This window comes from Clinocottus analis, unplaced genomic scaffold (genome assembly GCF_023055335.1).
Source record: "Clinocottus analis isolate CAN_PGR_092001 unplaced genomic scaffold, fCliAna1.0.p SCAF_13, whole genome shotgun sequence".
NCBI lineage: Eukaryota > Metazoa > Chordata > Actinopteri > Perciformes > Cottidae > Clinocottus > Clinocottus analis.
In genome coordinates, this window is record NW_027175854.1 from 2,016,586 (window position 1) to 2,042,698 (window position 26,113).

Consider the following 26,113-nt stretch of genomic DNA (forward strand, 5'->3'; position numbering starts at 1 on the left):
CATCATTGTCTAGTTATTAAAGTTATTACATTTGCACAGTCATCTATACTACAGAAATGACTGTACTTTATCATTGTCTTATAATGAAATACATAATAAATAATCAATACAAGTTGGATTAGACATGCTCATAATGTGTTTATGGTAACGCAGTATATATATATATATATATATATATATATATATATATATATATATATATATATATAAATAAAATAGCATTTCTGTTATTCATATTTTGAGTATGGAAGTATGTCGATGTAGAATGCACTGCATCACTGCAGATGCACAGCTCGTGCTTATTGCAGTACTAGTTTTGAACATTTATGTGAGCGACGGCCATCACATGGTCACACTGTCTTGATGTTGCGATGATGCCAAACTCTCCGCAAATTCCTCTCCCATTCAGTTCATTCAGACAGCTCTGCTGAAGAAGAAGAAAGGAAGAATGCACAAAAAGTGGGAAAGGGTTGTAAGTAGCAGGTGCAACTTGTGGTCCATTATGAGTTACAGGAGGTGGATTCTCAGGCCAAATGAATGGCAGGGTCCCAGACTTGCACAACGGCTCTTTGAAAAGCAGCAGTCAGGAGGAGATCTTTGGCATTTGGGAGGGAAGGGAGGAATGCTGCGAATGAGAGTCTGACCGAGGCCACCGGGGAATGATGTCGATCATCCCAACGCTAACATAAAGGTTGTGCATCACCTTGCCGTCGAGGTAAACAACACGCAGCAGCCATGGAATATCTGACTTTACTGTTGGCCTCCATTTTCAAAGAGTGTCAGATGAGACGGAAGCACCGGCTCACTGTGTTCTTTGTGTGAAGCTACAAGCCTCATTGAATTTGGTTCATAATGCAAACCCAGTTGCTTCAACGTCTTTCAAAAGGTACATTTTGGTGCCTTTGCATCATTCATTGCCATGGGAAAGAAAATCCATTAAAAAATAAACTGATGCATGAAAAATATGACAGTTAAACACAGTTACTTATGAATTAGCAACTGTTACTAGATTAAAAACGTCTAAAAGTCAAGCTCCTGGCACAACATGTCAGCTTTCTGCCAAAAACAAAGCAAACACAGCTTTGTGTTACCAATTGTTTAGTAAATGAAACGGTCCAAACAAAAGCACCACAGTGGTTCCCACTGTATCGCACAACATAACCTTGAAGATCATTTACCCAGATTAGAGTCAGAAAACACAATTTGAACTATTTTTAAATAGTATTCAAGCAATTGTTCTGCTCTCACTATTTATTCCATAAATTGTGAAATCAAATGAATTCCCGGTCAGCAAGACAAGACAGATACGTAGTCTGACTTACTTTTATAGTATTATAGGTTACTGTAGGATTCATTGTGGAACGCACCACAGTTTGTTTTAATTACAGCAGGAAATAGCGAGCAGCAACAACCCTGAGGTAACCGCTGCGTTTTCAGGTCGTCTAAATGTTTTATTTCATAACAAGCGTCTTATTCCAACATCAAGGAGTGAACTTTGATTTCCCCTATCTCTACCTCCAGGGCTGACTGTTCCCATGACCCTGTTCCCATCCTGTGAGGACAGCATGTGTGCTCCCATCATCCCACCAGCATTGTTCACCCTGATTCCTGCCACCTGGGGAGTGTGAGCGATTGTGTGCGTGGTTGTGTGTGTGTGTGTGTGTGTGTCTGTGCATCCTGTTTCTGCATGTGCAGCTACACACTTGTGTGCCTAACATTAAAAAACCTTGCCAGGGTCACATGATGATGTGGAAGACATAACTGGCACGCAGATGAAGTACACTGCGTTCTTGTTATCTCACTGTATGTACAATTTTAACTGCGGAGACAGAACACACCGGGACTCGGACAACAAGTTGTTTAACCTCCACACACTGAAAGATTTGCAAGCAGCTTTAGAAAATGGTCGTGGATGATCATATGCATGTAAAGTTGCTTATGTCAGGTTCTATGAATGCTGATTACACCATTTCTTTATCAAATCTTTCATTAATTGTGCATATTAGATAACGTAAATTCAGGGCAAAGCTTTGAGAGAGCAGGATGTGTGAATGTTTGAATCTGGATCTTTACAACGGAAGGCAAAGCCACTCTCCACCATCTTCTTCATCATTGTAGTTGCAACACTTTCCATTTTATTATTTCAATGTTAAGTAGTATTGCTTCTCTCCCGCTGTGTCTCCTTTGTGTTCATCTACTCCAGTGGAGTCAAAGCACATCAATATTGTGAGGTCAACTACATTCAGCATCTTTGAACATTTCAAAGTCATGGAGAGATGCTGGAGTGTGAGCCGTTGTGCTGGTGTGCCAGTGGGTTTTGTGCTAGTGTGTATCTTATATACGAGAAACCCTCCATCAACATTTATGTAACCGATTCCCGAATCAGCCAAAATACTGCTATGGCGACGAGTGTCGTAAACACCTCCATTAACACCCAGGCAGGTCGTAACCATGAAGCGAGGGGCCGTCTGGATCCTCTCTTGGAGGAGGCCAAACGTCAGGAGAGGGCTTTGTTGTACCAGCGACAGCATCCAAAGTCCTAACTGCGTACTTGTGGGGCACGGAGGCAGGCAGAAAGCACGTCCTTCAATCAGAAGATCGGCGGTTGGATTCCCGGCTCCGCTTGTCCGTCTTGACGTGTCCTCGGGCAAGACGCACTAAAATGACCTGTATTTGGTGTGTCATTGGGTATGAATGGTTAGATGGTCCTGGTGGGCAGCTGCCACCTTGCCTGGCAGCCCCTCCCATCAGTGTGTGAACGGGTGACTCATGACATTCGTCGGGAGACGAGTACGTTCAGGTTTACACAGGTCCAGTGAGTAAGTGTCATGACGTCATCAGGCATGAGAAAGACCTCATTAAAGCTCTGAACAGCTTTTCATTTAAAGGTCACTGAGGAAATGTGATTGCTGATAGGAAGTGCTGCAGATTCCCCTAAATTGATTACCGTATGACCCTACGTAGTTTTCAGTTATTGTATTGGTCATGTTTACTGTCATCGTCTTCATTTGTGTCACACATAGACACAGTCTGTCACCATAAATGTCAAACTACTGCGCCAGAGACTGCCGTCTGCTGACATTCAATGTTTGACTATGACTTTTTTTTATTTTTAGAATCAAAAGGAGCTATTGAATCCCTCATTCTCATTGTATTGCAGGGATATCAGAGGTAATGGACTGGAGCAGCTTGTTCCCATACTCCTTCACTCACAGGTCACTGACGTAGCGATCCTGCTCGCTCATAAAACATATTAATAATCACAAACTGCTCAACAAACAGTCAAGAAGAAGGCCATCTTGTGAGCTGAGTGTTTTAGTAGCACAGAGAAAGAGTGAGAGAGACAGAATACAGGTGCACGAGTCTTTCGGCCATGTGGGAGCTTCCCCGGCAAAGAAGAACTAGCGTGGGAAGCTTTGAACTCTCATAAGGTCACAAGGAGTTGCTATTTGCTCAGACCAACATATTTAATATCGCGGGGAAAATAGCAATAGTGAATTACTTTCTTTTGGGAAATTACCTTTACTAATCCTGCAGGTGTTGAGACAAAGAACAATCTCTCTCACTCTCAACTCATTTGAGCACTTAACTGAGCTTTAAAATCTCTTTAGTTCAACGACTGTTTCTTTCACACAATGCTTCATTTGTTTTTGATGCATTATTGTGTCTGTTTCATATCATTTTAAATTAATTAAAATAAAAAACGTAAGGATAGAGACATAAATACCCATGTATCCCATCCATCAAAAATATTCCCAAACATATTTGGAAAATCTGCAGGGATTGAATAAATGTAATAAGCAGATGTGAAGAATTTAATTTATAAGAATAAGTCATTTTATTTCACAATAGATAGATAGATAGATAGATAGATAGATAGATAGATAGATAGATAGATGGACATGTTTGTCAATATATTCTGGAGTGCACTGGATACTTTGTTGACTGTCCTGGAAGTTTGTTCAGTTTGCTCAGTAAATATTTACATGTTACCCATTTAGTATTCCTCTGGACACACTGGCCCGGCTGCGTCTCTCATGGACTTGAACCCTGGAGACCTTTTGTCCCTTCAGGCCATTCACTGTACAGTCACACAGAGGAAGACCCTCTTCTTCCTACATTACCATCAATTCAGTGTGGCACAGCAAAACATGCTCCTCATGTAAACATCATAATAGGACAAAACAGTATTTTTAAATCGTTTCCACAAGCCTATAATGCATTTAGTCCCTAAAAACATTCTATTATTATCCCTGGTCCAAGTGGGGGACACAGCGTCTTGATATCAACTCTTTCATTCTGTATTAACCTCAGGGTTTAGGTTCGGCACTGCTACTACTAGCATGCACGTCAGGGGTTTGTTCGTCAGTCGGCTGGAAGTTTGCAACCATTCTGATTCATCCTGCAGGTCAATTGCAACATACCAACTCTACTAATGTTTGCGTGTGTGGGTGTGTGTGTGAACCTGTTTTCAAGTGTGAGTCCATGCTAACCTGTAGTCCCCTTCCGCACAACGCACCCCTGTGTATCCTTGACACAAGGCAGGAATGTAAGCCATCACACAACCAGTAAACAAATTAAAATGGTTTCCCCCCAAAACATCTGGAAAGACAGACGATATTTATCCAGATGTCAAACAAAACATTAGGACCCCATAAACAAAATGTTTAGTCTGCTTAAGCCAAGAGCAGCGGGTCAGATCCACACGCGCCCGTTGCTGCAACGTCTATGTGGACGACACACAAACTGGAGGGAGATGATGGAAAGTGTGCTGTCTGGAAAAGAGGGTTTGGACAACAAGATGAGGAATTCACTTAGTGGCCCGATGGGAAAGAACGTGGATGAGGCCGATGTGGCTATTTGTGGCATGCCGCTGGTCGCCGTGTGATGCCAATTAGGATTGTTCTGTCTCTGAAGATCAAAAGAAGTAACAAACTGTAAAACAGATCGGTAGATTGTTTTTAATGTAGATTACTTCTGGACTCTTAAACCTTTAAATTATAAATGCATCATCCAGCCCATGTAGCTTGTGCTTTCTTTAGCAATGCTCTCGTTATATTTGGCGATGTCATTCGGAGGAGGTTTTACACGGAGCAGGAGAATCAGATTTGAAACCGACTTCAACAAGAAGGCAAATTAAATCAAGCTGAATGTCGGTGCAGCTGAGTGCTCTGTGTTTGTTCCATTGAAGAAAAGGAAATGTCAGCATTACTTTCTGGGTCTTATTAAATTTGACAAACAGAAAGTTTCCAGTGTAAACTGATGACTTTGCCTGTTACAGGAAGCTAAATCTTCACGTTGTGTACGAAAAGGTCAAATCTTTTTACTCCCCCCTCTGAAAACTAATATGAGAGATATTGTCTCGAGCAATGCGGACACAGATAAGACATATCCAACTCAGTTTGGGTTATTCTACTGCACGTTTGGCATTTATTCCTTTTTAAAAACCAAAAATAACAATGTATAGTTTACCTCAGGAAACACTTTACAACTTTGTTTTAAAAAGTGACATAAACCACATTTAGCAGGCCCTTGACAGGAATAACAGAGTTTCTTTTAAATGTCAAGAAAAATCTCTTAGTCGAAGAAACGTGACATTATTTCTCCAGACCTGCTCTTTGTCTGTCTCCTCGAGCATTGATGGCACTAAAGACACTAAAAGATATCAACTGAGAGGTAAAGGTGCAGAGCGGAAGAAAGACAGGACCAATGTAAACACTGCCCGGCAAGAGAGAAGAGAGGTGACAGGCAAAGAAGGGGAGGAAGGGAAGGAAGGAGGAAAGGAGGGAAGAAGGAAGGGAAGAAGAGAAGGAGGGAGGCTCCAATTATAAAACGAGAGACAGTAGATTCACACTGGGCCTGTTCCTCCGTCACACTCCTTTCTCTCTATAAAGCACACACACACACACACACACACACACACACACACACACACACACACACACACACACACACACACACACACACCCTGTGCAACTCTTTGACTTTGAAAGTAAGCTTCAGTAAAGTCTGGCGGCTCAATTTGGTCACCGTCTCGTAATTATTAATTGCACACAATATTTCAAAAGTGTCCAGAATACTTAAATGTCCTTGCTATTTTGATAAAATTGCCTCTTTTCACATCATTTTTCAGTGAGACAACTTTGACACCACTGATATGTAAGACCTTTAAACAAGTTCATAAACTTTGAAGACGACATGGAATAATAGCAGAGTTTGGACACACGGTCTATTTCTGCACCTGGAGATGTCACAAGATTTATGAATGAGGGTGGGGGGGGGTAAAGGGGGAGTGTGTGTGTGTGTGTGTGTGTGTGAAGGGGGGGCAGAGTGATAGATCATTTAAGATAACGGCAAGAAAGTCTAAAAGAATTTGTGTCCATGACGCCAATAGGTAATAAAATTCCCCTTGAATCTGCCAAGACCAATAGGCTCCAGCCCTGTCTGCTTCATTCCTCCTCTGCACAGCTCACACACACACACACACACACACACACACACACACACACACACACACACACACACACACACACACACACTGCCATTTAAGGCTACCGAGTGCACTGACAGACTTGTGGTCAGAGAGACGAACAAAACTGATCCTGATATTCTTCAATGATGGACTGAGCACTTGATCTCCTACGTCATGTGCAGCTCTGTTATCACTCTCCTTTCTACTTTCTCTCCATCTTCCTGCACTCTTTTTTATTTGGTCTCTTTTATAAATAACATTGTCGGGAGAAATGTGTAGGGTTGATGACATGTCTGCCTTCCAGTTACAGTGTAATAATACTTGAGAAATGGTTAAAAAAAAACATTGCATCATGGTTAATATGAGATGCTGCATTACTCAATCTTAGCCAAAGTGAAGTGAGAGAAGATGTGACGCACACGTCCCTGAAGTTGCTACGCTAACAGGCAGCAATGCATGATTCCCTCTGTTGGAGAACTAGAACAATTACTATCTGCACGCGCAAGTAATTATAATACACATATACAGAATATACTCTCTTTAACCTGTGACTCTCAGTGAAAAGTGCACTAATCTTAGAACTGATGACGAGAACTGATATTGCACAAGTATATCGACGTCTAAACACAAAATGAAGCACTCTCCATATCAAACGTAATGTCTCACATGAATTCATCTTTACTTTCAGATTGCACACACAGCCATCAAGCACTTTACATACAGTATACGCTCCTATACAACAACTATATACAGTGGGAAGAATATGCAGAACACACTGGCATAAAAGTCATCAATCATGTATGTGGAATGTATGGATGTAAGCATATACATATATGTGCCCTTAGTTAGTTAAGTTAGTGTTTTGTAAAAAAAAGAAGCGTCAGTACGAACGAGTGCATGAAGGTAAATGTGCAGTGAGCACAGTTGCTTATGTTTGACTTCAGCAGAGCTTCAGCTAAAAGCAAATGAAGCTGAGTGCCTCGTCTTGTTAGATTGAAACTGACTTCAATAGCGTCAGGATTCTTGTGTACTTGCTCTACTTTACCACTTGATGTCACCCTTTTTGCAAACACGGGTGAGCTGAGCACCGCTGATGCGAAAGTTATGGGACACAAAGCTACCGAGCTTTAACAAAGTAAAGATCAGGAAGAAAAACTGAAATACTCTGAGCCCTTTTACAGACCAAATCCTTGTGTGTGTGTGTTTTTGAATGTATGCACGACTCACAGTCATTTGAGTGTGACACTGCTTACCTTCCTCCCAGAGAACAGCATACACAGCTGGTGCATGGAGCCTCCATTCTTGGTCAGCTCTTTCTTCAGGGTTTTAGGCGATGGGAGTGTCCAGCCGCCCTTGTGGTGGCCTCCCCCCGCCTCCAGGCAGTTGATGGCGTTGTCTGAAGTGAAACAAGGCGTGCGGGGGTCTTGCAGGAGGCTCCCCTCGCTGTGTGTGCGCCTGCGGAGGGAGTTCTGCACACTGAGCCCGCCTCCTCCGTGCTTCTCGCACGTGGCACCCTCCACCATGCTGCGGCGCTTGCTGTCACTGCGCTGCAAGTAGGCGTCGTCGCTGTCGTCTTCGTCCTCCTCCTCCTCCTCCTCTTCGGACTCCTCGTCTTCCTCGTCGTCTTCGTCATCGTACTCTTCTTCGTCCGTGTTGGGCGAGGAGAGGGCGTCGGCACTGAAGGAGCGATCGAGACGCAGCTCGGGGATGACGAATGAGGAGGAGGAGGATGAGGGGGGTGCGTTGGCATCCAGTGGCTCCGAGGCGTTGTCGTCGTCTGTGTTTGACACCGCCAGGTTTACGTTGACCTCCTCTTCATCCCTCTCTCCCTCCTCCTTCTCTCCTCCTCCTTCCTCCTTCTCATCGCCCTCACTTCCGGCACTCTTTCTGCTGGCCCCATCCTCCTCCTCTTCCCTTCTCCTGTTCTCCAAAGTATTTGCCTCTTTCCAGAGCTCCATCTCATTCCCCTCCATACTCCTCCAATCCTCGCCCTCTGTGGACGGAGGCGGCGTGGGAGGCACCTTGTGTCGCTCCTCGGATCCCATCAGACTCCCGAGAGGCATGTAGATCTCGTCCAAAGGGGTGAGAGGCTCTGAGGTGTGAGGGCTGCCCAGGGTCGGAGGCTCGGAGGGACTGGAGGGATACAGGCTGCTTTCCTCGCCTTCTGAGCTGCGAGGGGGCAGGTGGAGGCACACGCCGCCTCGCTCGCCTCCTACTCCACCCAGTTCACAGGAAGGGGCTTCCACCTTAGGCTCCAACATCTAGAAAAGGGAACAGAGGAAGGCAGAGGACAGTTGGTCACTGCGTACACGTAAAACAAGCGTAACGCGGCCTGTTTGAAATCTACTGGACTGCCGTGAGCAAATCCGCTTATCACAACTATTTCATCAGCAGTCATTGAATTTGCTAGATGTCGGGGCGACCGAGCAATTACAAAAAAATAGAGAAAACCCTTTCACAGGGGGGGAAAGGAAGAAAGCTGAGGGAGAGCAACAGAGGAGGACCCCTCTCCCCGGATGTCATGCGATAAGAAGGACAAATGTAATAGTTACAGCACATTTAAGGAATATGACAGAAAGTATTCATATAATGAGCGGGAGGCATGGATCATGATCCCGGCAGTAGGAGCAGACTAGATGACGTTTATGTCTGTTGAGAAGGTCACAACATTAGGTGAGGACAGTCTTGCTCCATCATAGCATACAAAGTCATTCCCGACTGGAAGTTCAGAAACGATCGCATCACAAAGCACATTGTGGGCGGAGTCTAATAGGCGAACGACAGGAGAGGAATAATGTCTTTCTAATAGAGCTGAATGAGGCGCTGGAGATGCAACATGCGGTGTGTTTCACGACACTGTGTGAAACAAACTGGCGCACATGTTTTGCTTAAAAGACTGACAACAGACTGAACTGCTAGACACCACATTGTATCAGTGTCAGTGGGCTCCATTTGTGGTACGAGGCTGTGTTGCTGCTATTCTTTACCACACTGGAGCTCGCTGCACTGATTCCATCAAACAAACACAGTACTGTGCTTTGAGGGGCTGTGGAATAAAGATTTAAGAAAAACACACACCAAAACTCTTGAAGAAATGAATGAGATGACTGCAACGTCTTAGCTGTTCGCCCGTCTATCTATTCTCTGATATGCTCATCATTTAAACATACTGACAGTTGACAAATGACCACACAATCCCTCCACTGCCCTCACTTCCCAGGGCCAAACACAATATCCCTGTCACACACAAATGTGCGTGTGTGCACACTGTCCGTCCTCGTCCTATGCTTTTATCATACCTCCTTCTCAATAGATGCTGCTTTAACCTATTGCAGCCCACAGAGCCCTGAGTGGGCGAAGCTTTAAAAATGCATTTTGAGTGGGACAACATTGTTCAAACCCACAGAATTATATTTCAAATTGGACTAAAAATCAAAAAGTTGCTGAATATGTACAGCTGAATTGTGGAAATGTTTATAAAGTTATGTACCAAACCTATTTTTCTGTTTAATGTAATGATGCTGCCAACTGTTTTTTTGTAATAATCTTGATTATAACTCATAAGTATTTACAAAGTATACAGTGGCATTATTATGTAGATGGGACACATTCAATTCCACCAAATGTTTAGGTAAAGATGCAATGTGATGAAAACACATGAGTTCAAGAGGTCAATCAACTGTGTATTCAAATTCACATCAATGTCATGTGTGTCATGTACGTTATGTATTTTGGCACCAGTGTATTTTTGACCATAGAACCTATAAGCTTACACAAAAATGGCTCAAAGGAGGCACACACCAGTGAGCTAAGGTGGGTTCAAAATCAAGCCCAGCGAGAGTTTCAACACAGGAAGTTGCTTTGGGTCATAAACAAAAAAAAGTACAAATAAGACAAACAGAAACAAAATAACTCTTGACTTTCCCTGAGTAAAAAACAACTGACTCCATTTAATAATGTGCACAAATTTGGAAAAGATAAGCTTTGCTGCTGAAATTTGAACAAACCCAGTTAATATGTGTGAAGAAAAAACATGTTTCAAACTATTCTTTAGCAGCCAGTTTAACCAAAGACGACGAGTAGAATAAGTTGTATTATTGGTGTTTGCTTCAGAAGAGAAAGAGTGTGTTCTGATGGTAAAGCGACGTGTTCTCACCCCGACTCGTCACACACTGACACTTTGTCAGGAGCCTTGGCGTCACTTTCTAATGAACTGGGTGGAACGAGCTGGTCCAACCATGATACTCAGTCAAGTTTGTGTTAAATCCAACACATGATGACCAAAGACAGAGACACATCGATAATAATGACCAACAACGGTACGGCAAAGGTAAAGAGATCAAGGATAAACTCCAGTTGGACTGATGGTATTGTTGTGAAGCAAAACGGGAACAGAGAAGAGAGAAGTAAAGAAGTGAGTTTATTCTTTTAATTGAACAGGAGGAAGCCCTCGGCGCACTCAGTGTGCAGCATTCAGGAAATGGGAAGCAAACAGTTTGATTGATATTAAGTTAGGGGAACATTTTATTATCCGTTTGAAGTAGGTTTATAAAGTGAATATGAACATAGAAATTTGACATGAATGTGAACTCTTAGAGAACCATGAAAATGAACTGTTGTGCCCAAAATATCTGTTATTACATGTGTTCGTGGGTGCATTTCTGAAATCACAAGTGCTCAGCCCAGTTTACAAAGGCGATCCTATCTTCTTTAAGTCTGCAGCGAGTCTTGTGAAGGGCCTCATTGTGCTGGTCAAGTCAACCCATGATGACAAGCTGCAGTCACAAGACGCTGTGCTCTAATTGGAGATAATGCTGCCTCTTTTTAGACAGCGCTCATGAACATTTCACAAGCTGTTTGTGTACTTATGCAGCTCACATTAGGCTCCCGGGTACTGATGTCCTGATTAAACTTGTCTATCAACTTTTGACCTGGATCGATGATCTCTGCATAGGTCTTCAGTCAGGCTGAGTTTCAGTCAGGATCAACGTAAGAAAAACAGTCCTACAAATGTCACAACTTAGCCTGGAACAACAAGAGGACAAACACAGGTATTCTGACATGAACAGACATATACATACATATATATCTCCTGCAACGACATGACTTCATATCCTTGTGATATGGGCTGTGGAGAGCCTCAGGGCTCTGTCCTGAGCCCGGTTCTTTTGTTTACACACTATCACTCAATGAAACTAGCTGTAAATCTGCCAATTAAAAAACATAGCACGATAATGACCCACAAAGCAAAACAATTGCTGATGTTGTTGTCCCTCAACTCAACTTTTTTGTCCCTATACTAAACTAAACTTTGAGAAGCACAACCCAGGGTTATTCAGACCTTTTGCTTGTGTGCTAGTGAAGTCTTTTGAGCGGTGACTCAGGGCTATAGATATAAACTTGACTTGTTTGGATGTTCATGATATATACAACTGCTCCAAGATGATCCCGACCTCTCCTTTTCTCTTCTAACTACCTCTTAGCCTTCCTGTGATCCCATCTAAAGGGTTCAAATGACTGTTACGACCAAGTCATCAGGGCCTCTTACTGATGCGCTGGGTAGGGAGGGGTATTTTCTTTACAATGAAAGGCACTTTCATGAAAACCTCCATGAAGGAGAGTGGACGTAAAGCCTCGTCTCACCTTGTTCTTTCTTTGTCCATCGAGATCCAAGTTCGCGTGATCAGAAGAATTATGATTTAGATTATTTTACGAGGCCTGTAGTATGAACATTATAGAAAAATCATGGGACAAGCACTTCTTCTTCTTTCCATCATGTATTTAAATGTGAGGTGTACACACATCGTTGTTCTCTTTTCTTTCCTCAACCTCGCTGAACCCCATCTCTCTTTCCCTGTCTTACATACATAAACCCTCGACTGCTGTATTTATGGCTTGAGACACAATGGAGCCACCTGTCCTGTCAGATACGCTTGGTCCTTCTCACACACACACACACAGAAACCCAAACACACAAATCAAGCAGCTTCAAATTAACCCCGTGTCTTTCAAGCCTGTCCTCATGTTTAATCTGAAGATATGAAAACAACAGGCATATCAACTTCATCTTCAAGACATCTTTCCCATTATTACATTCACCACATAGCCAACCCTCTTCAAGCCTTCTTCAAAAGATTAATGAATAGACACAAGCTAATGGGTAATGTGCTTAGGTTTGTATGCATGTAGTAACACACATACAATACACACATGTACTCAAATATGGTTCAAAGTTATCAATGATTCAACACAACACAATGTCGTGCATCGCCTCACTTAAGCAAGGAAATAAAACCAGGGCTAAAAGGAAGAGTGGGATGTAGGGGAAGAGATTGAATAGATGGAGGAGACAAAGGGAATAAGACAAGCAGAAGGGAGGAGGGGAGTTAGTGAATGCAATGGCATATAAATTAGATGAGTTAGTGGAACAGGGCAGAGCCAAAGAAAGAAAGACATCTGCAAAAGAGATCTTTGAAAATTTCCATCTTCTTTTTCTCTGTCAATGGATTATGAACAGCATGACAGGTCTCTGTACTAGTACAAGTACAAGTTCAACACACCCAGGATGTCTTTTTTCTTTTTGACAAAAAACAATCCCCCCAAGCTGTCCTTCAACGGTGGTTATCAATTCTGTAAGGGTCTCTTGATCTGAGCGCATTCACATTAAAGAGCGAGTATTTACAGCAAAAAGTCTCCTGGCACCAGAGCGGCATATTTAACAAACACAGAGCAAACTAAATTACCCGCAAAATGTGAAGAAATAAAACACATAATCAAAAGTAAAAGAGTTGCAGGAAAGCTGGCAAAAAAAAGAGTTGAATGTGTGAATGAACAGGCTTATGATATCACTACCCCAGATAAGGCACGAGTCGTTCTGACGATAATTACATTTTTGTATTCTGTTAAGTTAAAGTGTGGCTTAGAAGTAATATAAAAATAGAATAGGCGAGAATAGAAGTTACTTACCAAATCCCCTTTGGGAAATCATGGCTTGTATGAATTGTAGCCTTATTCCTTCAGCTGCAACCCCAGCAATGTAATGTAGAGAGTCTGCAATGCAGTTACACACTGCAACATATGCCTCTAGAAGCTTATGAATATAAGATAAGAGCATATATACGGATGATGTGTTATTGTGGTGATATAAATGTAATTGATGGTGCTGTTAGATTGCTGTTAGACTGCATTGTTAATTAAGAGGAGAACCAACAGGTTGTTTTTCTTTGTCAGCTGTCTATTACTTTACTTTCTCACTTAAACATGTTTTGCTTTTGGATTAAGACTTTTTGCATTTGTCGTATTATTTTACAAATAAATAGTTCATCACTTCTTTCAACCAGAAGGCAGCCATCTTGGCGCGTGACATTTTTTCCCGCTACATGTTTGCAAGTTCTGGTTAATTTCCCTTTTGAACATTCGTGCTTCAGAGTAAGTAATGAAACAAAAATTTTAAAAAAGCAACATTTTGGGGTTTTTGAAGCTTTGTTAAAATATATATATATATAATGCATGGATGTGTAATACATATTAATGCTTTTCAGTTGTGAGAGTCTCAAATGGAAGTAGGAGGAAACTACCAGAAATTAAGAGTACCACCAAATTAAGAAATTAAGTTACACCAAGCAGTAACACCTGCCAGTTGTCTGGACTCACATTTGGTGTGACTGTGGCACGATGGTGAAAAAGAAACACAGAAGAAACCAGGTGTGACCAGTAGATACCCTGAAGTCATACAACCAAAATAATCTCACTGAAGAGATGAAGACTGACAACAATGACCTTCATTTGCCAAAAAAAAAAAAGAATACTCTCATTCTGAAGGTCTACATCTGTGAAGGTCAACACGGTCTCATAAGGACGACGCTGCAGGAAAACACACGCGTGTGGACGGTCACTCAGGAACAATTATGTGAACTCTGTCCCACAGTTACCATGGCAAAGAGAGACCCCTTTCCAGGGGAGCAGCTGTGCTGTGCGTTCACCAAATGAAGAGACGCACCTATGAACTCTGTCATGGTAGCTTCTCTCCAGCGCCTCCCTCCTGCTTCTCATTTTCTGACTGCCATCTTTCATCTTTATGTCTGTCTTTCCTTCTCTTTAATTTCCTGTGTCCCCGGTTTATTTTAAGTCCGACGTTACATTAAATATTGGTTATTGATGGGTCGATTAAGGTCCTCGCCTGCTTCTGTCGACCCGTAGTGTAATATTAATGGTTCATTGTGTCCACCGTTGCACTTGCCGAGTCCACTTCCAAACTAAATAAATCCAGCTCAACTCAATTAGCGATGCTGTTAAAAGAAAAGAACATGTTTTCTCTTGCTCTTCCTCTCCAGCACTCCCTCTGCAGCCACTCTCTTCAGCAATGGTTCTGTACGACGGCAAGTCGGCTGGAAGGATGTCTCAGGGATTTAATCAGTCTGCATTAGCCTTGTTTCTTTTGTTGTCTTTACTCGCTGACTTATCGCATCGATTTCTTCAGAGAACACGTGTCTGCTCTCGTCTTCACTGGGGTAAGACCTCGGGGTAAAGCATAGCGACAACGGGAAATAGAAACAAAGTCAATTTAAACTGGACACTTTAACCCATTGTTATCAATTTGCTTTCACTATTCATTGACACTGACAGATGATAATCACCTCTGGTATAAATAAATGTACCTTTTTCAGCCCATTTATCACAACTACAACATATGTCGCGTACCGATCGCCAGTTTCCAAGCAAATTGGGTTAGATCTGTGTTTAAACGATGGGATGCTCGTTTAAACACAAACAAGGATTGTGGTCTCTTCCTGGGTCATAACAGTCCAGGACACAAGAGAAGACATTAATGTGTGTTACTTGGATTGTGGACATGTGTCTGTGTTTCTGAGACAATGAGCCTCCTTGGGGGCGCGATGCCGCTCGTTATCTCCCCTCGACAGCGATGGCAAACTTGTTTTCTCGTACTTATTTTCCACTAACTCGTTTTCATACAAACATAGTCTAAGTGTATTTGCCTAAGTGAAATCATTTGCTCCATCCCACGTCACGGGTTGTTATATAAACTGACACACACACGATCACAAGGTTCATGTTGTACCTTCCTGCAATCACAGGTCATATATCGCAAAAGGCACACGTGTCTTATCTCATCTGGATGAGGTGTACTTGTAAGCTTGTCATGCAGTATCTGATTTGTTCATCATCCTGATGTGATGTTTGCTGCTTCTGTGAAAAAGAGAGTGTGTGCGGCGGACAGCAAGGCAGGCTATATAGCTGTGTGTGTGTCCAAGTCAACTAAATATATATTAAGCATGCTTTGACATGCACTTTCCAGAACAATCTGCGGTCTGAAGATTTAAGAGACATTATTGCTTTGTGTATTACCGATAACCCGTTAAGGGGCCTGACCATATAGATGATCAATCTCTGAATGACCTCATTACATGCACCGCAACACACCGGCCTCTTTTGCCCTCGATTTCACTAAGAGACGATGAGGCGAGTAACAGTCGTTTATCTGTCAGGCCGCTTCGCTGTGATCAGGTCAGGAGGAAAGGAGGAAAGCAAAAACGGAAAAGGAAGTGAGGGAGCGAGTGTAGATCAACAAAAAAAAACAAGAGCACAAGATGTCAGGGCCCTATTTTTCAACACATCGAAATCCCTTAAACCCAGTCCAGTGCAGGTTTAGTGAAAGTTTACTGGATAAGCTGGCCACTCCCACCGGACCAACTCCCTTCCTCATTGATAGAAATCTATTGGTGAACACAGCGGATACTTCTTCTTTTTTTTTTTAACGAATTCATGAAAGATGGAGCGTCAAAAGACGAGGGTTCAAGAGAGTAATCCAAATGCTTTAGTCCACAGAGTGAAGCGAACATGGCAACATTATCATCATAAAATGAAAGTGCATCCATTCAAACGTGCATAGTGATATTGCCGGCGCTGCAGAATATCAGGAATATTCAGTGTCAGCAACACTAATTGAAGCAAAATAGCTTTGACTTGGCAGCAGCCTTGAACTTTGAAGAAATCAACTGCGATGTATGAGCATGAAGCTTTTTCTCATTTATATTTCAGCCTTCCAGCCTAAACTGAGAGCGGACGATTTGCTGTACGTGGACATATGAGTGTTTAGGTTTGAGTTACATTGCAATCTCACTGGTTTGAACATCAACATTGGTGCACTGCCACACCTACAAAACCTTTTGGAAGAATCAGAATCCATTCGCTCACAGGAACCAGGCACAGGCCATCACAGCGGGAGAGGGGAGTAATGGGACGGGGTTGGATTTATTTTGTGGGGGGGGGGATGCAAGATGCAAAGGCATTATTGATAGAAGCCGAGGGTTCAGAGAGAAAATGTCAATTACGTAACGTTGCCCTGTGACACCAGGCAGCTGAAGACAATGTGACCACTGAGGAAGACTGGAGAAGGCCTTCATAGAAAGAGCAGAGAGGGATGTGTGTTCGTCTGTGTGTGAGCGAGAGGATGGTGTGTGTGTTTGTGTGTGTGTGAGTCATGGACACTGTCAACTATTGACCAAGGACAGGGGCAAGAAGGAGAGGAGGAAAATGTTCTGTCTTCATATCGTACTTGAAACAAACTTCTTAAACTTCCTTCCAAAAAAATGCATTCAAACACAACCTCCCAATTGCTTGAACTCTATATTATTGATTACCTCCTCTTCATGTATCAACGGGCAGTAACATGAAGTACACACCCCTGCATCTAATTATCTCTCTCTTTTTCTAAGAAGAGGAAAACCCTACAATTCCTCTCAGGAGAAATAGAGAAAAACAATTTTCCCCAGTGTGCTTTCTGTTGTTCTCCTCTGGCCTCTGTGTAAGCTCTCTCTCTCTCACAATCAGCTCTGAGTCTGTTTTAATGGCTATCTCCCGATACGCTCCTCTCGCTCAGTCTCCCTGTTTTTCACCCTATGACTCCCCAGCCATGTGGAGGGCTGAATGATGTCACTGGCACACAGCCGGAGAAGAAACGAGTGAAATAAAATCGTCAAACGGGGGATGTCAACAATCTGTTGTTCGGGGAAATACGGTCCAAAACTCTTGTTTACAAAGAGAGAGGCAATATTACAAGGAGTAATTATATTTAAGACCGCTATTAAAGCTCGAGGTGAGGAAGGTAAATAAGTGGACGGAGTGATACAGAGAATAAAGCAAAGACACCCAACTCCTCATATAAGTGTGTCACAGAGATGCTTTGTGATGAATACGCTTTTATTGCTTTTTCCTTATCTTTCCTCCAATCTCTGTCTTGATTTTCTCTCCGTATGACCAAACCACTCCCTGCCCACCGGCAGCACAATATTAGCAACTCACACGAACCACAAGGAGACTCTTAAAAACCTTTTTCACCAAAGATAGGAATAGAATCAAATAGCATGAAACCGCTCCACAGAATGAGATGTACTCTACAGATGAGGAATAAAGTGAACCCTACCTGGCAAGAGGAAGCAGGTCCAGGTTACAATCCACTAAAGGCAGATACAGGCACTCCACACATCCCCATTAAAGTGGCCTACTTCCTCTGTCAAACTGTTGTGTGAGTGTTTGTGGCTGTATAGCCGGGCTGGTGTGTGTGTGATTCTGTCAGTGTGGGCTAGGCCAACTGAACTGTGCACAGAGGGAGAGAGAGAGAGAGAGAGAGAGAGACAGAGAGAGAGAGAGAGAGAGAGAGAGAGAGAGAGAGAGAGAGAGAGAGAGAGAGAGAGAAGACCAAGAGGCTGCACAAACAAGTGGGAAGGAAAGAGGGAGAGGAAAAGAGAGGGAGGGAGGAGATAGCGATAATGATAAGAGACAAATGAGCAGTGAGAGCTCAGAGAGAAGAATATGCACGTGTGCGGTGCGTATGTCCACCGAACATAATAACTGGTATCCGTGATTGCAGATGTGTGTGTGTGTGTGTAAATATTGTCTGACATCTGTGTCCATTTGTGAACTGCACAACCTCCCTTAAGACATTAAGGCACTGCAGCAAGGTCTCACAGGATGCACAAAGCACACAATGAACACATATCCATTGTAAACACACACACACACACGCACGCACAAACGCACACACACACATGCATTACGTTGAAACTCACATGCAGGTCTCCGACACACACAATGCAGCTATGAAGTCATAGGGTAAAAATGTATGAAGCATAAACCACGCCACATTATAAAAACATCCTATCTTAAAAGGAAACACCCACAATATTAAACGTACATATAATGGCTGTTAATTACCGGCTCAACAAAAGGAAGTCATCTATGTGTTGAAGGTATTCTGTAAAATGTGTGTTACTGACTGTTAATATGAAGAATGTCCCTATACGTCCCGGTTTGGTGGCCACATTTCAAAATTCTTCTTAAATACCTAATTCCCAAATAAAGTTTCCTCTCTACATCATTTACTGATTACACAAGCATATCTTCGACCTCTGCATGATGATCCTACTCGCACTAAACACAGTAGCCTATATCACAGATCACATGGTTGAGACCATGTGGAATATATATTTACACTCTTCAACCACCAGGTGGCTTTTGTGAGCACATCACGCTTCGAGAAATGAACCATTTAGGAAACTAATTTGCTGGAAAGCTTCAATGCTTCATGAACACGACGTAACATGTGAGCAATGCAATCTGACTTAATGTGTTCATTTTCAAAGCCTTGTACGTTATGTATTGCTCAGTTGCAATTGATCGTCAGCGACGGTTACATTATGTTTTCTTTTGTTGTTGTCTAAGTTGTCTATTATTGTTGTGACAGCTTGTGGGCCTTTACGCCTTAACAATTTTAAATATGGCGTCCTGCTGCTCACCTCGTATTTAAATAATTTGTCTTTCAAAGACAGCAAAATGGTGTTGAAATCCTGGCAAACAGTGTTCTGGTGCATTGGGGCTAACAACTGAAATTGAGAGGGGAAAAGGGAAATGTGCGCGCGTGGAACGCAGAACCTCAATCGTGGTATGAATAGGACCGTGTGTGTGGCCACGTGGCTGGTACTCGTCTGCGGCTTTGTGCGGAAACCGAGCAGGGAAAGTACGTCCGAGACAAAAGTGTTTTCAAAATGAAAAAGTGTTTTAAAAAAAAAGTCATGCGGGAGACAACACTGAGACAGTGAAAGCGCCAAAGCGTTTTGTGAGGAAATATGACCCTCAATACATAACATTTAGACTCATAACGGCAGGCAGTGGTGGCCAGGGCAGGCAGAATACACATTTCTGTCATTATATACGTATTGTACGAGTACAAATAGATATATTTGAGTCATGGCCGGCCACAATATTCTTGATGTGGATGACATCAATGCACCATTTCGTTCAAACAATGCCTCGAGGAGGCAGAGATCAGAAAGGGCCCACTTTGATTGAAGCCGGACAAATGGCGGCTTCTCACTCAGCAGCCGTCGACTGTTGTTCCATGCAGACATCTACATTTACAGATGAAACCAAATCTTTCAAAGCATCATTGTTTGATTTACACAAGCAGTTGTACAATAACCTGAGAAATAAGACCAAATTTAGACGAGGGAATCTAAGTACTTCTGTGTCCAATGGTAACTTTAAATATCAGACTATTCTTTAAGATCCTAAAGAGGTATTCAATGCAGCAGAGATGCATAAAAACACAAAAAAGGCTATACATGCTATTTAAAAGTATATTTAAAGGGTGGTTTAAATCTGAGCAGAAACACCAAAAACATTTTTTTTAAGTTTTTACGCTTGGTTGAGGTGGGAAAGAGTTATCGATAAAATCAATATGTAACAAAGTGCAATGGAAACAGCAAATAAATCCTGACAATCATGAAGCATTTGACTTAATCATCCACTAAATCTCCACTGAGGAGACTGAAAATAGAGGAAGACAAAAACATCTAATCTGAGAGGAGCATTGAAGAGACCGTAACGCTGCTCAATTCAACAAATGATTCCCAGAGTTATGCCATATTTATATCCTGTTTTAACGAACTTTTCAACCATTTGACTGACTGAAGGGATCCTGATATTTGCATAGTCATATTTTCATGAACAGATTTTCTCAATTTTGTTCAAATTGGCACTTGATTTGAATGGAAACTAATGTGTAATGTGTCTAATGTGTAAACAAATGTAGCTGAGTGATTCACTGAACATCATGGTTCTCTCTGTCTCCCTCACTATTCTTTGACCTTTCTCTCACTCGGTTATCTCAAGAGCCTCTTAATTGTTTTGTCTCCTCAGCGTGACAAGAAACATTTGGCAGTAAAAGGCAGGAGAAACACACACACCTGCTGTCTGTGTACATGGGTCAACAAACATCCAGCAGTGACAATAACCTTCAAGAGGAATATGTCCAACACAAAACAAGAGGTGTTGTATACAGCAGGTAACAGTTATTCTAATTACTACAAGAATAACAAATAACATGAACTTAAAGGTCTTTGCAGCAATTACACTGATACTGAGTCAACATGAACTGTTGTCCAGCTTCGCCATCCTGATATCCTCAGATATTTAAATGACCTGCCTACGGCACAAAAGAATGAATCATACCAGAGAAATACAACAATTTTCTCCCAAACTTCTGCCTCAATTCTGCATAAAATTTGACTGGAACAATAAAATATGTAATTTAGAAAAGAGTATGAGAATGGCCACGCTTATTGGAACCAAGAAAACAAACTAAAACTTCCACAGCACCCCAAAAGAAACTACTGCTGTGTCGGGTGAAATATCTGGTTATGTAAATGTGACGAATGTAAAGTAGTTGGGACCTCACCGAAGACAGCATTTACAGAACAGTTGTGAAATAGTGATACTTGGACACACAATCTAAACACGGTCAATTCACACACCTAGATATATACACCATATTTACAGTAATAAGCACACGCACATACACAAACACAATAATCACCACCTTAAGTCTCCAGAAAGAGCGTCTCAGTTTGACCTTCATACCAGACCAAAAGATAACAATACGTTACCTTAGACACAGGCATCTGGGCGCGTACGCTGAGTGTTTAAGTGTGTTGTCATCGGTATGTGTCCCAGAGTACGACAAAGAATGGCACAGTTCATCCACACACACAAACACACACTGACAAAGCACGTGTGCTGCACGAATAGAGACAGGCTGCTAATCCAATGTGACCATATGGGATCACTTTCTGTCTTTTCTTTTCTCTTCTCCCCTGTCCGTTTTTCTGGATGTGTCAGTTGCTTCAATTTCTCCTCCTCTTGTTCTGTTTCTCGTCTTTGTTGCTGCCGTCCCAGCTTCGCCCCGAGGGCAACAATAACGCGCGTGTCAACGTGTGTGCAAAGCAGCAAAAGAGAGGGGGGGTAAAGAGGGATCTGGTGGACGACGGGAAATGAAGACAGATGGAATCAGGGGGAGAGACAGAGGTGTGAGAGAGAAAGGAGGAATTGAGAGGAAATGTGATGTTTTAAAAATGTAGAGAGGGGTGGTTGTGAAAAGATCAAATGCAACTAACTCTCTGGAGACCAAAGCAGCCAATGTCCTTCATTCTCCTCCACTGTCTCTCTCTCTTTCTCTCCCTCTCTCCCTCGTCCTCTACATGCTATTTTTAGAAGTTGCTCCGTTGCAAATCAAAGCGCTGAATCAAACCCTATCAAAGAGAAGGATGTTAAGGGCCATGTCTTTCACACCTAATAAGGTACGCACACACACACACAAACACACACACACACACACACACACACACACACACACACACACACACACAACCCCGTCCGTTACAATGACCGTGTGTCTGCATCTGACCTAAGAGGAGCCATGTAAGCTATACGTCAGGCCTTATCTAATCATATCATGTGCTAATAAATAATGGGCTCAAACAGCTATTTTAAACCTCGGTGGACAACACTGTGCAGACCGCTGTCTCCCTCGCTGTCTCCGGCTGGAGGTATTCTCGGGGACACATTTCCATGTGATGCATAAAGTAATGATTGACATCTAAAAAGTAGAACTTTAGGCCAACTACTGTTCAATGTTTGCCCGTTTCGTCTTGGTTATTGGTGGCAGGATGTTTTGAAATTTACTGTCACAAATCACTTCTACTTATCAAACATTTACGTAAGAAAGAAAAGAAAAAGAAGCCCTGTTATTTGAAAATTAAACTATTATCCCAGCTCCATTGCAGGCTCAGTGAAGCAGGCGTCTTTTTTTTTTATTTATTAAAGAATGCGTATAATTAAATTTGACAGCGAATGGATTTCATGCTCGACTGTACCTTCTTAGGACTAAGTCTGCGAGGCTCTTATCTACACTAGCTGATGCATAATTGCCATTACGCAACTCAGTTATGAATAGTTAAAGGTGAGCTAAAATAAAGCCAAACACCGCTCCATCAAAGGGAAATCATTAATGTTTAAAGAGAGACAAGGGAATGAATCCTAAACTACAGGCCACAATGAATAACATCCATGAGCTGCGTGTGTGTGTGTGTGTGTGTGTGTGTGTGTGTGTGTGTGTGTGTGTGTGTGTGTGTGTGTGTGTGTGATGAAGATAGACAGAGAGAGTCTGGATGCATTGTTGCACTTGATAAAACTGCAGTAGAATTACTAAAGGAAAATAAATATATTCTAAATGCTTTATATTTTTATGAATGTTTTATACACACAAAAAATAAGGGGAGATAATGGTTCTTGTTTTCTGGTCAACTTTTCAAATTGTCATTGTAGAATGAGGAAAGCGCACCAAAATGACAAAGTTGGATCCGCGTAGAAATAGTTTTATATAAAGGACCCCAGAGTTGATCAATATTCCCAAGTAGGGGACACTTTATCTGTCCTTCACAATCCATAAATAAGTAAAAAGTTACTGTCACAGTTGATGGACAGCTGTTCTGGATATCCTTCCTGAAAGACAACTTTACTCCAAATCTCTTGACACTTTCTTTACTCAAGCAAAAAGTCACTTTCTTTGCTTCTGATACACACAGAAAGACCATCCCTCTGAACAGCAGGCCGCTCTGTTGCCAGACGTCTCATTAATACCATAGAAAAGAAAAAAAATCAGAACTTCTCTCCATATTAAATATTTCAGCTTGCAGTGCTCTTTTCCAACCAGCTCCAAATGTGGGTCTCACATTTTGAAAGACATCACGTCCCAGAAATAGCATACAGCGAGCTGTTTATGTGTCGTGTGTGTGTACGTGTGTGTGTGTGTGACAGGACACATGGAATTCATCCGTGACTAATTAGAGACAATGAAGGGGAAAGTGTGTGTCTGTTGCACGGAAACAAAGAGAGCGAGAGTAATGTTAATCACATGAATGAGTAGAAGTTGCCCATATTTGACTTCATACATTGATACTTTACATGTACTATCCTGTTTTTGTTTTTAAACTGAGTGGACGTCAGACATGTACGATGTACGATAAACGATATATATATATATATATAAATATGCTGTTTGTAAATCCCAATTTACGATAGGACGAAAGGCGTGAAGGAGCCTCTCTCACGACTCATTCTCCTGCGTCCCTCCATGAGTCCTGTTGTAAAGCAGTCAAGCTGTGTTTCTCTTCAACTCTGAGCTTAGAAACCCTGCGACTGCACACTTTCTCCCCCCCACTGTCAAACTCCTCGTTACGGCCTCTGTCGTCTTTTGTTTTATCTTTTTCTCCAGTCCATTTGGAGCTTATGCTCTCTTGCAGAACAGATGTGCAATTAGGGGCGATAACCATTAACACATACCTTAAGTATACAACATGAAGTATATGTATCTGGATTTCTTTTTTAGAAGTGTACTTCAAAGTGGACATTAAGTGTACTTCATCCCCTTTGGACGTGTTATGATTATGTGTCATTTTGTAAAGCAACTTTGCTTTTATCATGAGATGATGCTTAGAATTTTTTTTTAATGCAATTGATTTTCTTCTGTGAGGTAAAAACTGGTAATATCTCATTTTAAATCTACATCCTCATTCTCCCAGAGAGACCCCATGCCGGGGGGAAATATTCTCACGGAACGTTTGACCATTGACTTGTTACGCTGCTGCTCAAAAAATAAATAAAAGAACGAATAGTTCAGTTTTCCAATGAATCCTGAACTGTGGAGTGGAGCAATCCGATTATTTTCTGTTATTTTGTGTTGCTGCTTAAGATTCAGTGTGCCCTCGTAGTGAGATATGCTGCTCAAAAAGATGCATATTCACAGACACTTCCTATCTGTGCACAGCTTTATTTATCATTGATGGAGTTAGCTGGAGATGGAGGGACATAGTAGAATAGTAGGTAAGAGAGGAGAGGAGAGCACCACCTTCTTTAACTGTATCCGTTTGACGAGAGAGAAGAATTCGACAGAATGAGAAAGAGTCCTTGTCCCGCTGAGTCACTGCTTCCTCCAACATAAATGCTGTGTAAAAACCACTTCAGAGGCTAAGACAGATTCTCATAAATGTGAAATGACACAGCCAGAGAGAAAGAACAGAACAAGCTGCATTCAAGCCTCAACCGACACACTTCCTTCGTTAGCAGCAGCCATCTTTTTTTGTTTCGTTTGATCACTCTTCGTGTGAGCCTCTGGTCTGATGGGGAACATGTTTGCACCTTTTACTCTGGATAGTTTGCTTTTCTCTTATGGCTCAGAGAAGGAGTGCCAGCTTTGTTTTTTGAACGCGAACTGTCTGTGATGAAAATGCGGCTGTCATTTACAAAATGGCCAGTCCTGCATTAATTCCCATTTGAGGTTGTGTGTGTGTGTGTGTGTGTGTGTGTGTGTGTGTGTGTGCAGCTAAACAAATGTATTTTTCCAGCAGCTTAGTGGCTAATGCTGCCAAGACAAGAATGTAGCGGAAGCTTTCCCAGGAAAGAGCTCACTGGCTTTTAATGACTGCGGGGTACCAGCAGGGTGAGTGTACAGGAGTACGGAAAACAAATGAAAGAGGTCAATATCTATCATAGATTATTAGTTTAGTGTATACTGTATGCAGAGCAGGTTGGATCACTCATTTAGGAGCATACCATTAAAACTCCTCGATTTTGATAAAAGATCCTTGACGTTTAATTTGTTTTTTTTCTCACTTTCCTGCTTTTACTTTGAAGGCCAAAAGCACTGAAGCTATGGTCACATTAGTCTCACCCCTGTAAAAGATGTGATGTCACAGTGTGACAGATGTGTTGAGAAATAAATAGATTTGGAATAAAGTGATCACAAGGCTTTAGCAGTGGATGCGAGTGGAGTTTTGATGGGACCAACATCAATTCAATTGAAAATAAAGACTGAAAATACATGTAATGCAAGACGCAAAAGGATTACTTTACTGAGTAAACACAAAAGCTGCCTCTGTCCGGGATCATCCTCCGTTAGAGCAACTGACAGAGCAACATTCCCGAGTGAAAAGGGATCATATCCAAATTTTTCCAAAGAGAAGCGTTCAGAAGCGTTCGGGGACTTGGAGGAACGGAGGCAGCTGCTGACAACAACACTGTGTCAGAATGACCTCCATATGTTGGAAAAAACATGAATGGACAAAATAGCATAAGGAGGTCGATTGGGTGTGATTGTACGTTGGCACCTTTGAGAGGGATTCTGCTCTCTCGGCACACTTGAACATAACGCTTGAGTAAAGTGCATGCTTCAGCTAAGTTTGGATTTACTGGGCTTTGTGCGTGAAAGCACAAATGTCGTTTCCTACA

The 26,113-nt window shown here is 42.1% G+C and overlaps 1 protein-coding gene across 4 annotated transcripts in view; it reads right to left on the reverse strand.

Annotated features, from left to right (window-relative positions):
* Window positions 1-26,113, reverse strand: part of rgs3a (regulator of G protein signaling 3a) — a 109,888-nt gene that overhangs the window by 19,741 nt on the left and 64,034 nt on the right. For 2 of the 4 annotated variants that reach the window (XM_068573345.1, XM_068573349.1), the window contains one exon: window positions 7,726-8,733. In XM_068573345.1, coding sequence (XP_068429446.1) covers window positions 7,726-8,733 — 1,008 coding nt within the window. Of the gene's footprint in view, window positions 1-7,725; window positions 8,734-17,915; window positions 18,044-21,435; window positions 21,755-26,113 lie in introns of those variants that run through there. The other 2 variants (XM_068573347.1, XM_068573348.1) reach the window with 2 other exon arrangements.